Source organism: Haliotis rufescens, unplaced genomic scaffold (assembly GCF_023055435.1).
Source record: "Haliotis rufescens isolate VD_foot unplaced genomic scaffold, xgHalRufe1.0.p SCAF_99, whole genome shotgun sequence".
NCBI classification, from domain to species: domain Eukaryota; kingdom Metazoa; phylum Mollusca; class Gastropoda; order Lepetellida; family Haliotidae; genus Haliotis; species Haliotis rufescens.
Window position 1 is genome coordinate 101,903 of NW_025964393.1, and position 14,822 is coordinate 116,724.

At 39.8% G+C, this 14,822-nt stretch overlaps 1 protein-coding gene across 2 annotated transcripts in view; it reads left to right on the forward strand.

Annotated features, from left to right (window-relative positions):
- The first annotated feature begins 2,876 nt into the window (after window positions 1–2,876).
- Window positions 2,877–14,822, forward strand: part of LOC124137780 (transcription intermediary factor 1-beta-like) — a 35,916-nt gene continuing 23,970 nt past the window's right edge. The window contains exons 1-3 of one of the 2 annotated variants that reach the window (XM_048391800.1): window positions 2,877–2,990; window positions 7,625–8,804; window positions 9,575–9,634. In XM_048391800.1, coding sequence (XP_048247757.1) covers window positions 7,631–8,804; window positions 9,575–9,634 — 1,234 coding nt within the window. In that variant the 5' untranslated portion in view covers window positions 2,877–2,990; window positions 7,625–7,630. The remainder of the gene's footprint in view (window positions 2,991–7,624; window positions 8,805–9,574; window positions 9,635–14,822) is intronic. The other variant, XM_048391802.1, reaches the window with a different exon arrangement.

Below are 14,822 nucleotides of genomic sequence, written 5' to 3' on the forward strand. Positions count from 1 at the left end.
TAATCAAGTTGCTCGCGTGATTTGATGCACTCCGTGATGTAAGACTCGTTTTATCACAATATAGATCTTGATTATCGACCAGATCGTCTTGACGGGGCGTCAAGTGATATGAGAGGTGGAATCTGATTGGTCCATAGGAGAGGCATAGAACTCTTAATAGCCACTGATGGCGCTAGGATCGAGCCCAGGAATTCCAGCCTAGTTCGGCAAGGGTGGAAACTGGACTTTTAAAGTCAGTTAACTCTCTTGCTTTGGGAAGATGAGCTGCCACAGGCCTTGGTCAAGATCTGGAATGATACCCCAACAGCCTTTCTCTACCATCTTATGTTGCCAATGAGGTGCCGTTATCAAGCTTGTGTCACTGCAAATGGTGGCCAAATCAAATACTGACAAGTGAATTGACAACAGAGTGATGTCCATGAAAAATGAATTCATCAGTACTGCCAACACATGCATCAAACGTCATCGTGGGGTCAATATATTGTTGCAAAATCGTTCTTTGTTAGCTTTTTTTTTTACTATTTCCCATGATATTAGTGATGCACAGGACTTTTTCCGCTAGTATGTAAATTATCATTTAAAATACGGACGCAAGGTATTGCAGAACGCAGCGCAAACGACGCAGATAAGCAATCGTGGCTTGGGGATGTCATCTAGGATGTAGAACGCCAGACAGTAACCTTGGAAACTCAAAGAAAGATAACCACCTCCGTGGTCTAGTGGTGAAGCGTCCGGCCGGAGAGTGGAAGGTCAGGGGTCACATCATAACAAAATACATTAAAAGATGGTACTTGTTACCCTGCCTCGCGCTTGTAATTTAAGGGGCTAAAACAAAGACTGGTCGGCTCATAGTCAGTATACTGTGTGTGAGTGGGGTATTCATGTAAAATCAGCATTAGTCCAGACTAGTACAAGCACTCGCTCACCTCGACCCGTGAAGATTCCGGGGTAGAATAGGTCTTCAGCAACCCATGAATGCCGTAAAAGGTGACTATGCTTGTCGTAAAAGGCGACTAACGGGATCGGGTGGTCAGGCTCGCTGACTTGGCTCATGCATGTCATCGATCCCAATTGCGTGGATCGATGCTCATGACATTAATCACTGGATTGTCTGGTCCAGACATGATTATTTACAGACTGCCGTCATATAGCTGGAATATTGATGAGTGCGGCGTTAAACAACAAACCAACCAACTCACTCACCTCACCACATCGCTAAGAAAGAAACATCATCTTGCATACACAGTACTTTATCTAAATAAATGTCATGTATGATATTCCGGTTGATGTTCCGGATTGATAGTCCACCGTAAATGGAGTGACATCACTAAGCTCACTACTTCCAGTCATACAGGGCGCTTCACGACTGACAGCCTGGATGTGACACAGGTAGTCTGTATGCTGATCAATGTAGCCAATAGTCCTCAAGATGGTGGTCACATGATATGCTAATTGGGTTCAACAGGACAAACATGTCAATGCCTTGCACTATCTGGAACAGGCCAGCGTGACTGTGCACATGCTATGTGTCAAATGTATATTGCACACCTTGGTAGACCGGTGAAGATAGGTCTTCAGCAACCCATGCTTGTCGTTAAAGGGCGACTACGCTTGTCGTAGGAGGCGACTAACGGGATAAGGCTCGGTGGTCAGGCTCGCTGACTTGGTTGATGCATGTCATCGTATCCCAATTGCGTGGATCGATGCTCATGATGTCAATCTCTAGATTGTCTGGTCCAGACTCGATTATTTACAGACCGCCGTCATATAGCTGGAATATTGCTGAGTGCGGCGTTAAACAACAAACTAAAAAACCGAAAACAATTTCCAAATCCCGTCATTCTCGTCATGACTAGTTCAGTTATGCCGGGGCGGTCGGGTAGCCTAGTGGTTAAAGCGTTCGCTCGTCACGCCGAAGACCCGGATTCGATTCCCGACATGGGTACAATGTGTGAAGCCCATTTCTGGTGTCCCCCGCCGTGATCTTGCTGGAATATTGCTAAAAGCGGCGTAAAACCATACTCACTCACTCACTCACTCAGTTATGCCCTTGAGATGCGGCACACTACGACAACGCTGTCCATAGATAGATGTCAATATTACATGGTACGACGCCAGGAAGCCGAACACTCGTTATGAACTATCATCTCTTCGTGGGCATTCCGGGTTAGAATCAGTCCCCATAAATAGGTCTACAGTTGTCATACAAAGCGACTCAATGGATCGGTGACTTGGATCATTGCGTGTCACCGTGTCCCGATTGCATGGGACCCGTGAAGATCCGGGGTGGAATACGTCTTCAGCAACCCATACTTGCCGTAAAAAGGCGACTATGCTTGTCGTAAGAGGCGACTAACGGGATCGGGTGGTCAGACTCGCTGACTTGGTTGATGCATGTCATCGATCCCAATTGCGTAGATCGATGCTCATGATGTCAATCACTGGATTATCTGGCCCATACTCGTTTATTTACAGAACGCCGTCATATAGCTGAAATATTGGTGAGTGCGGCGCAAAACAACCAACCAACCAAACCAACCGATCGCGTGCGACGTTGCTCATAATATCAATCCCACGTTTGTGCCGACTCGATCATTTACAGGCCGCTGTCATATAGCTGGAATAATGCTGAGTCCGGCGATAAACAAGAAAATAACAACAACAAAACAAACGGAACATTACTTGTTTTAGTTAAAAAGCTGATTTTTATATTTATATAATAGTTAATGCATAGAAAGTGTAATTGATCTTTACTACAATATGGATCAAATGATTTTAAGATGCTTCAAATGCGACATACATTGTCCCAGCAAACGTTGCCAAACGAAACTAGACACAGCGCATGTCTTACCCGTCACTAAAACGACAGGGGTGTAACGACTTTCCCATTCGCGTCAGACATGTTACTACGATGGTGCTATTGACACACATGAAACACAGAAAGAGCTAGTTACTAAGAACTGTATGTCAGTTCCCAGTAATCTGCGAAGGTAAGTGATTTCAATTATCAGTGAGTTCACTTTGAACCAGTTCTGTAACTGTCCTTTTGAACACAATACAACTTAAGTTATGACCAAGCACACAAACACAAAAGTTTACTATTGAAAATCGACCGAAATACCTTATATTATGTGTTGATCTACATGTGTATTTCGAAATTATGTATATATGAAAATTAAATATGATACTTTATTACTCGAAAATGGCGGTAGCCTATGCTTATGAATGCCCTTTTTAATACGTGTGTATGCCTTTTATTACACGTGCCTTTGAGTCCGACTGTTTTCCTTACTGACGGTAGCTAGGTTGCTACTATTGACCGTGGGTCGGACTGACGTATTGACGTGAATGGGCTGTTATTGGCCGCCTGTCTATCGGGTGAGTCATTTGTCGCATTGCGTCCCGGGTGCCGGTGTAACGGGTTGCGGCATACTTTGGGGCCGACCATTTCATGTGAGTTAATGAAAACAATAATAATGCTTCATACTGTTAAAAAAAAGAAATTGCCTGCCACGAACATTTCAGTGTTGCAAGTTGGTTTTCTTGAAACAAATTCAGGCTCTCGGTTTAAAATATAAAAATATCTGGCTTTTTAGCTAAATATCTAATCTAGATACATAACTGAAATATTGCTGTGTGCGATGTTCAACAACAAAGAGACAAATATTACACCTAATAAATACTTTGATAATGAATAATGCTCTACCTTGAATTGCAATGATCTCTGCAGACTTGGAATAATACACCCAATATATGTAATTTGATAATTATTAAGGCTCTAGCTGGACTTGCAACGACCTGGACTGAGTTGGCAATGACACAGAATTAGTAATTTGAAAAAGAATGTGTCTCTATCTTGACTTGCAACGACCTGTGCAGAGTTGGAAATAACACAGAATTAGTAATTTGAAAAAGAACGTGTCTCTATCTTGACTTGCAACGACCTGTGCAGAGTTGGAAATAACACAGAATTAGTAATTTGATAATGAATGTGTCTCTATCTTGATTTACTATGACCTGTACAGACTTGGAAATAACACCCAATTAGTAATTTGATAATGAATGTGTCTCTATCTTGACTTGCTATGACCTGTACAGACTTGGAAATAACACCCAATTAGTAATTTGATAATGGATGTGTCTCTATCTTGACTTGCTATGACCTGTACAGACTTGGAATGAACACCCAATTAGTAATTTGATAATGAATGTGTCTCTATCTTGACTTGCTATGACCTGTACAGACTTGGAATGAACACCCAATTAGTAATTTGATAATGAATGTGTCTCTATCTTGACTTGCTATGACCTGTACAGACTTGGAATGAACACCCAATTAGTAATTTGATAATGGATGTGTCTCTATCTTGACTTGCTATGACCTGTACAGACTTGGAATGAACACCCAATTAGTAATTTGATAATGGATGTGTCTCTATCTTGACTTGCTATGACCTGTACAGACTTGGAATACTACAACCTACGGTGGCCCATAAGGGACACGGAGTCTGTTTTTCAATATTTTGATATTTCACTTATCGTAACCTTTTGCAAATTGATGAATAACGTCTTGTCCTGATTTGTAATAACATTGACCAGTGCAGACAGTATGTATTTAAATCAGTTAAATATTTATATCTAAACGAATGCACTTAATCGTACGACATACTTACCTGAAACAACTGTTGATGTGTTTAGGTGAGCTTTCTGGCATACAATTGGTTGACTGTCAAGGTCAAGGTCACCTTGACTTAAGCTTACAAATAGTTTATGTCTAGAATAACATAATTTATAATACCTCCATGTCAAAATGATGTGATCTGATTGGTCAACGAGTAGTATAGACGATTGGGGTACGGTTATTCCACACTCTTGGCCAGGTCCAGCCCTGAAATTACTTCCATGGCGTCCTAAGTTTTATCAATTATGTGAAGATGATCATTAGATCGTCGTATATAAAGATGCCATATCCTATAACTAGGAGACCTACACAAACGGACACACCACAGCCTGTTGTGGCACACCATATAGCAAAGTTTAGCTGGTGTTGACAGAACTACATTGGATTGGAGAACCAAGCATGTCCTGTTTTAAGGTTTGTTGGCGTGAACCTGTAATTTCTAAAGGTATCAGGGAATTTTGTTGGAATCTGAGCACCAGAGACATGAACTAAAAGCATTGGGTGTGTAATCTCAGTTACGCCTATTCAGGATAAAACATCCCAGTCTTGTATGTTTCTATTATACATATTGAAGTTATAATTTAGTTTCTTTATATATTTAATATGTATGTTACACTCCCGGCAATGACATATGGTCAGTGCATTCAACTGCTTCATGGTATTGATAACTCAGTGGGGCAACTTGAAGTTGCTCTCTGTGATATAACATATTACCCACAGTGAACCAATATAAGTACAACACGAGGCAATAAGAAGATATTAATAAAGAAACGTCATGCTATATATGATGGATATTATAGTGTATGCACACTCAATGATGAAAATTTTAAGCCTTATGAAGCTAGTATCACACTACTAAATGAGTCAAATGGAATACTGCTTTACTGATTTTAAGCAGTGGAATAGAGCAACAAAACCCTTTCAATAACCAATAGAAATCTCTGCATAAAGCATATTCGATGTACAATTCCGACTATATCATGAGCATGTGTTTACAAACACAAACACATGCAAAGTCAAGGCAAATTTTCACCTAAAACAACACAGGAGAATATGGTACAAGTCAAAATAGGGAATTGCATCCGATATCATTTTTGTCCAATTTGGAAAGTCCTTTGAAAACTTTACTGAGGCCTTGGATATTGTAATCTTGATCAAACAACTTCTGTGCAAGAGTTGTATAACGCTCTTTGCAATCTTGATAGAAAGCGCATGCTGGATTGTATCTCAAAAGTTGTGAAATGTAAACACCAAAGGCTGGAGCTGCTGGAATATTGCTCGACATGAAGAGAAAGTTGACAATTGGAAAGTTAAAGTCATCTCTCTTGTCATACAGTCTTCTGGAGAGTGTTTTCTCACACTGAATCTTTATACATAGATCCAAATATGAAACAGATGAGGCGGTCTCACTGGTCTCCTTTATTTCTAGTTCAGGTAGATAAATCAGTGGAAGGGAATTGTCTATTTGAACGATATCAGATCATCGATATACCTGAAGCTTAAGTTAAACTTCTTGGCCAAATTACCTTGTTTTAACTTTGCCAATCCGAACAGAAATTCCGATTCATGTGCATAAAGAAACAGATCCACAAGAAGGAGAGCACAGTTGGTGCCCATCGGGATGCCTACTTCTTGCCTAAATGTCTCACCCCCAAAATCTTTCGTAGATGTTATCAATGAGGAAGTCCAGCCTGTCACATATTGTTTTCTCAGTAAACTTCAGATGCCATTTGCTTTACTTTTTGACAAATTGTCCTGAACCTCTGAATATAGATATATAACTTTATCCGTGTTCACGTCCACGTTTTGTAACAAAAGCTCCATGGATCAAGGAATGAAGTTTTCCCTTGAGAATGTCATGTGGGATAGTGGTGGTTCTAGTGTAGACTGCATGTCCCCTACCCGTTATTTGTCTCCATGGTCATCAGTTCATCAGCTCATTATAAAGCCAAGGGTTCTAGTGTACACTTCATGTCCCCTACCTGTTATTTTGTCTCCATGGATTAATATCTTATACCAGAAGTGCTAGTTCCTCTCCTTCACCTTTTCGTGATAATTTACAAACGAGTGCAATATTGTGGCCAGTTAAGTATAATGTAAAGGGAAAATAAATAAACAGTTTAAAGTGATCTAGCTCCGAATGTTGCACATTCATTCAGTTAACCTAGGGGTAGCTTTTGTATACACATTTCATACAAAGCCTTAATTACAGGAATGATATTTATGCAACAAAATGATCAAACAATGGTTAGGTAATAGCAAAATAGCAGTCATTACGACATTTCCATGTGTCCATTATCCTGCAAATAGTTTGGGAATATCAGAATAAGACTTGACTTGATCAGCTATAAATAGTTGTTTACTGCTTGTGTTGGTAAATATTTACTACTGAGCAAATATTGTCGCAGTGGGACCTCTTTACAAAGCATCATGTTACTTTAACAATGTGTGGCAGCATGAAATACTAGTAACATTGATGAAGTATTAAATGTTCACTTGCGATGTTATGCATTATTATCAAGATAAGAATGTTGTTCAAAATATAAAAAGGCTGGCTATAAATGCACTTACTGCAACAAAAATAGTTTACAAGTAACAAAGTTTAGATTTGTTTCTTTCCTGTTTTGATCATATCATTTTCATAATTTTAACTTGTAACTTGTAACTGCACCAATGTCACTTGTTCTTGTCTTTTTGTGTTAATATGAACCTTATTATGTTGAATTTTGTACAGGTAAACAGTAGAGCTAATAAGCATTACCAACATTTTCACAACAATAAAACCAGCTCGAAAATTGAAGGGTTTCCTGCAGTTTTAAGTGGTGTACGTAGCGTGCAAGTTTGGATGTGTCAGCCATGACTTCGAATCAGTTGTCTCGAGACGAAGACAAAAAATATATAGGAAATCCAAAAATGCTTCATATGTAATATATATATTTCCAGATAACCATGTCGGACTATGTATCGGCGTCCGCCATCAAGGACCTCCTCACCGAGTGCCCAATATGTACAGAACACTTTGATGAGGCCAGACGGACACCTCGTCGTATGCCCTGCTGTGTACAGTCAATATGTCAGGCTTGTCTAGAGACGTACAGCAAAGGACTCCCAACGTTATCATGTCCCATGTGTCGACACCAACATAACCTGCCAGGCGGTGTGAAGTCTCTGCCCAAAGAGCCTATCATCCTAAGAATCCTGGATCATCTGAAGATTGTGAAAGGGCTTCATCTGCCATGTACAAATTGTTCTGATGGTAACCCTGCCATGTCCAGATGTGATGACTGCTGCGTCTTCCTGTGCCAAGAATGTCTAAATGCCCACAAAAGACTTCAGTCTATGCGAGATCACCAAACTGTCAGTTTTGACGACATGAGGGAACGACCAGTTGAGAGCTTCCGTCGCCTCCATAAGTGTACACAACATCACCAGCCTCTACAGTTCTATTGCCACACTTGTGACCAGACCGTCTGTGTGTCTTGCACTGTAGTGGAACATGATAAAGGGAGTGGGCACAACGTTGTGTCTGTTGAAAACGCACATGAAAGTAAGGCTGTTGAAAATGAAGACGTCTTGCAGAGATTAGATGAGAAGGGCATAGCTCTTGAAAAAGCAGCTAAAGATCTACAAAAGAAATGTGACGGCATAAAGTCATCAAGAAGCACTGCCAAAGATGAGATCAACAAAGCCTTCACCCATCTGATGGAGGCATTGCAGCAAAGGAAGACTATCATGTTGTCAGAAGTTGATAGAAGGTCAGATGAAGCTCTGAAGCCTACAGAGGAGGCATTGGATTCCACAGTAACGCTGCTGACTAAAGTGAAGTCTTCTACAGAATACACGAGACAGATGAGAGGCAAAGCTGATAAGATAGAGGATCTACAAGTGATGGGATCTTCAGCTGCCTCTTTGAATTCCATCTTGGCGGAGACACCTAAAGATGTTGGGTTCGTCAGGATTGGAATCAGCTTCGTTTCGGCATGTTTCAAGAAAATAACATCATTGATGCAGATAGCTGGCATTGTCCGAGTAGTATCATTTTCACCTGCTAAGAGTCCTGACAACGTCCCTTTGAACAAGATATGCAATTCAATCACTCTGGACGAAGGTACTTTGGAACAAGGTAAATATATCATAACATTTCTTTCAAGGTTCAGCGTAGAGAGTCTGTCGTCAACAGTATCTAAAGGAACATCCACAAGGTGAGAATGTTGCTGAGAATGTGAAATAAAAGTGGCTAAAATGAAAATGTTGTGATAATGTTTGTTTGTTTGTCCTTTGAAGTCGTACTCAGCAATATTCCAGCTATTTAATGGTCTGTAAATAATCGAGTCTGGACATGAAATCAGGTGATTGACATCATTGGCATTGATGTACGCATTTTGGATACGATGATATGCATCAACCACGTCATCGAGCCGGAGCACCCGATCCCGATAGTCGTCTCTTACGACAAGTATGGGTTGCTGAGGATCATTTCTGAGCAGGATCTTTACGGGTAAAGGGAAAAAGATCGTAGCCATTATAAAAATAGTAGAACAGTGGCTTCTATAGTATTTTAGATATGGTTCAAAAGGAAACCAAACCCTTTGGACGGAAACGGCTAAAACAGAAGACCATCTATTTATGGGAACATCTGCATGAACGTTCAACTTCATAGCTTCTACAACTTAAGGAAACATGTCTTGTGTCTGTCTTAATGTTTTACTTTGGTGCAGAACTAAAATCAATATATCAACAGGTTGGTAACTAGTTCACACCAAAGTTAGTATTGTATTTTCCAAAAGCTAATTATCAGTTCTGCTGGATGTAGCATTTTGAAAATTAAAACTCAATATTTCAAATAATAAGTAAATACGGTAGAAATGTAAAGCAGACTGTATCCTTTTACAGCAGCAGCAGCAGCAGTAGAATACATGTACCTGGAGCCTGTGGGAGGAAGTGGAATGTATTGTGAGTTGGCAATATATACCTAATCTGTGACAATTCATGTGAACGAGTGAAGTAGCTTTAATGGTATTATGCGTTTTCTCTTTCTTTTTGTATGTGAATAGGAATTACTGCTCGGACTGGCAAAATCAAAACACTGGAATTTGGCAAAGAAGTTTAACTTAAGCTTCATCTATATTGATCATGTGATATACATGTAGTTCAATAATTGTAAACAGTGGGTATAATCGTAACACACACTTGTCCTGCGAGTTATTGCCAAAGAGAGAAATAGATTTTGTAGACAAAATAAAAGACCTACTCTCAGAGTAACGGTGACTGACCAAATGATTAACAGGGAAATCTTCATTTGTTCGATCATTGTACCAGTGCGTATTAAGTGACAAACTGAACACTGATTTAACTTGTGTAATTATGGTTATCACATGAAAACATTTACTTATGAGAAACTCAGATCGCCAGAGTTTCATATATATTATTCACACACCTACTGTGTTAGTGTGAAACAAATTCGCAAAATCGCAACGTCATAATGACACGTTTTATTGCTGGAATCATGGCTGAGCTATCGCCGAAATGTTTGCAACTCACTCGCTGACTTTGTTGAGTTTGCTATGTCACCCTTAGGTGGTTCGTATAGTCTTGCAAGGATTATGTTATATAATCCAGCTACACAAATAAAGCCAACCTTTCTCTCTATACTTAATTTTATTTCAAGCTTTTTACACATTTTCACTTATTTGGATTAGCAGTTTCATAAATTGACTGATTATTTGTGCGATTGTGGAATGAACGGCTTGTGTATTATCTTATCTTAATTATGTGTGAATAATGTTTTGCTTAATGTTGATGATGCAATTTCAGTATATATTACTTTTCTCAATGGAAGCAATATTCTTACCATATTAAATATATTTTTATAGTTGAGAAACAGAAGTCACAAGATGTCTAAAATATTTGAGAAACCTTTCGTTCATTTTGCATCAAAGTTCGAATAAAATAAATATGATTCTTAAACATATGCATATACATGATTCTTATGAATATACAATCGGACTTCTAATTGACATTCTATAATTACCGCCTTTTGTTCAAAAGTAAATTTAGGCAATATGTTAAATAACGTCTTACAAAGATGGTCACAACTGAAGATGAGTATGTGAAGACCTCTGTTTCTGATAACTTGGCTTACAAGTTTTTTCTCTCTCTTTTGAAGTAGTTTCTGAAAAAAACACTGTAGGTTGAATGAAAAAATGAATAAATAGAAAACAGATTTTTAGAACAACAAACAAAAGAGTTACTTGTATTCTTAATTGACCTCTAAATCACTGACTTTTTGTTTTGTGGATATGACTGAATAAAAGTGTACAGCTTTTATTTAGGACTTTGTTTATGTTTGAAATGTGATATTCACCTGGACAAACAGTTAGTACTCTATATTTTCATACAGACTAGCCATTTTGTAAAGTCAGTGGTCATTTTCAGATGAAACTTTACCGTTACAACCTTATTGTACCAACTTGCCAGCAATTTTCTCATGTAGATTACCAAACTCCATGGAAGCTTTAGATGATACAAGCGGTGACTGGCATGTTCTGAGGCTAGCTTCGTATGTATTGTACACCTTTCAGAGTATGTAAGTAGTAAGTACAATACTTTCCATGCTCACTGGCTGCATTGGAACAAATACAAAACCACGGGCATTCGGTGGGCATTAAACTGTTCTCTGTTAATGATGTAAATGTACAAAACTGGCTACCGTACTGTCATCAAGTATCTCCAACTGAAGAAGAGAAGAGAGAAGAGCCTTGGTAAGACCGTTCTCTGCAACCACTTACGTAAATATTGATGAAATGCATGTGATTATGGATAATCGACGATTCAGCACATAGCCGATACAGTCGCCATCTCTAATGAGAGAGTTGAACCACTCTGATGAATGAACTGACCATGACAAACGTTTCAGCACGCTGGTTTCATGGCTCTAGACTCGTGGTGTCGTGAGAAATTACGTCGTTTTTAATCAGACCCAGCTGATTTCGTCGAGCGATTTGAAACCGTGGATGATTCGTGAGTTCACCACGACCAGCCAGAGAGTAAACAATAGTAAAAGCAGCGAAAACATCTAACGTCTCTTCTTCTGAAGAAAGCAAAATCTGTTCTGTCAGCGGGCAAGGGGGTGGCTAATGTTTTATGGGATTCCAATGGAGAGAATTGAACACCATCCGTGTTCAACATATTTGGCACCGTCAGATCTCCACCTCTATGCAAACTTGAAGAAAGAACTAACTTGCAAGCATTATGCAATGACGATGACGTATATCAGCACAGCCCATCATAGTTGGACTCAGCCATATTTGACTTTTGCTTAGGTACGGTTGTCATAGAAGCTTTCACCAAGTGCACAGGTAAAAAAAAATTGGCGAAGGTAAGCAACACCCGGCAGTAGAAAAACGTTGAGTCACAGGTAATAAAAAGTGTGGAGTTTCCTTGGGCAAGTGACTTTGTTCGACAAATGCATCAAAACACCCATCATGTATGCGTGTACCTTGTTGGATGAGATTAATGTCACTTTTATTCTATACTTCAGTGTGAGGGACTGAGTTTTCTGAAGTTGAGAAAAGTGATATTTTCATTGCAGTGAACATAACACTTGATATTTCAATGCAGTGAACATGCCGCTTGATAGTTCACTGCAGTGAACATAACACTTTGACTGAACTATTGTCATACTAGAGTTACCTCCCCGCCAATTGTCTCCCTTTATCGTAAGTGTCGTACACAAACTGTTGACTACATGTTTACGTTAGTTCCACATTGATAAGGCCAAATAATGACAGTTGGCAATTTTTACTGCATCTTGCCGTTTGTTATTCTCTTAAAAATGTTTCATTTAAACTGTAATTTTCTCATTTAACTCAGCATTCGAGATTGTTTGTTTCAGTGTTACTTATCAAGCCTGTATTTCGTCGCTTCCCGTCAGCGGTCAGCTTTCAAGAATATTTTTTGTTGAAGTAGATTATATATATTTTCATATCCAAATGTATCATAACGAATTTTAGTGACTTCAAATATTTGTTGTTACTTTTGTTTATATTTTTGAAGATTTTGCAAAGTCGGAACTACTTATTAAGCCACAATTACACCGGGTGGTGAAACGCCTCTGCGTGTTAGGTAGGGAGAATTTACGTTTCAATGTTTTACATTTGTAATGAAAACAAAATCCGGTAGACAACTACACAAAAAGTTTTATTATAAATAGTATATTCCATGTGTCTCGTGAAATATCATATGACGGGGAGAAAGGAGATAGTTTTACGTGTGGCATAGCTACGTGTGAAAATATCTCCTTTCCCCCCGTCATGAGAAACGTGACATTTCACTCGACACAGGAAATATCAACTATGTATTCTCACTTAGCCATCATCCACCAGGGTAATAATTGTAAAGCGCCATGGCCATACTTTAGGTGATAAATAACTGCAATACAAATATGAACTCATTATTGTCATTGTGTTTACGTTCCGTGAAATGTTCTGATAGAAAGAAATTTGTAAAAATAACACATGCCCATGCTTTAATCAAAACTGTAAATCGACTTTACTTTCAGCAGAGATTTCTTGTGGCTATGGGAATGTGGCTTTCATTATTGATGTCCTGTGGCTTGGTTAGGAATATTTGTGGGGCGGTCGGGTAGCCTAGTGGTTAAAGCGTTAGCTCGTCACGCCGAAGACCCGGATTCGATTCCCGACATGGGTACAATGTGTGAAGCCCATATCTGGGGTCCCCCGCCGTGATATTGCTGGAATATTGCTAAAAGCGGCGTGAAACCATACTCACTCACTCACTATTAAATTTGTATAGTTGAGAGATCACTGGGGTGACGTAAACGACCGTTGAAATTAATATACACTGAATGACAGAGAATGACAACAGGGGGTAATGTTGTGGCGAGAAAAGGCCAAGTTGTGGATGGACGAGGCGGGCACCACGCATAAAGGGAGATAACTCCCGTGGTGTTAGTATAGTGCAGCTTGCCAATAAATCAGCTCTCTGCTGGACCCTGAGCAGACAAGAAATAATTAAAGCTATGCCATAGCATCCACCTGCTGAAGATCTGCAGGCTGGATAAATGGGCCCCAGCTGTGAAGCAGACAACCAGCATAATGGCGCTACCATTGTGGTTTTTGCCCGATTATATGGATGGTGTCCGCCAAAATCACGCCACCAGCGCTTGTATAGCTCCCCATCCACCACATAGGTTGGTTTGGCATTAACTTTGGGCCCGCCCTGTGCTCAAATTATACACTATCTGCATTATAATTACTATGTTTAAACTTGGGTGATATCCCCTATGAAGATGGTATGTTTGCTTGCACTAGGTGCACATTGTCTCTGAGGTACGGAAGACGAGATAGTTAGCGGATAGTTTTGGGGTCGGGTTGAGAGAGATTTTGCGTGTTACAGAGGGCTGAACGGATTGTGTCTGTGTGTATGCTATTGTCAGTTGTGTCCATTGATTTCACTGAAGACTTATATTTTCGTCGAAATATACAGATTCATTCATCTTGTGTTCCCATTGTGATTCCTATAATGGTGGCAGATGGGGGAAGAGTGCACGTCACTGGGCGCACTATTTCAGATCCAATTATCACTATGAGGGATCACTTCGCCTTCTTACTGGCTTGGCCAAGAGGATCATCACTTGTAATTAGTGCTCGTTTAACGGGTCATTTGCACCCCAGTAACACGCATGTGCAGTTAGGCAAACAATGATTGCGTCTCCATTCGAGTGACCAAACGTGTTAAAAAGGACTATACTCTAATATGATAACCATCATTGGATTATTGGAAAAACCTGTAAAAAGGAAAGAATCTATGTCTAACCCCGCCCTAACCAGGCTAAGATCGAAAAGGTGTGTTGGATCGCCAAGGCGTGTCAGCTCCCTGACACGAGTGCGAGTGCATTGGAGCGTGAGCAACAGTAGCGGTATAGCGAGACAAAGGTAGTGCGGTAATTGAGCTGCTGGTAGAGGTTGCACCCGATAAACTGCATTGTTGCCCAAGACAGCAAATGCCTCTGGAAATGCGAATGTGGAAAATAGATGGAACGAGATGGAAATACAAAGATTTCAAGACCAATTGTTTTGTTGGATTCTTACTTAGGAGATTGGGAATTTTACTGATTGGC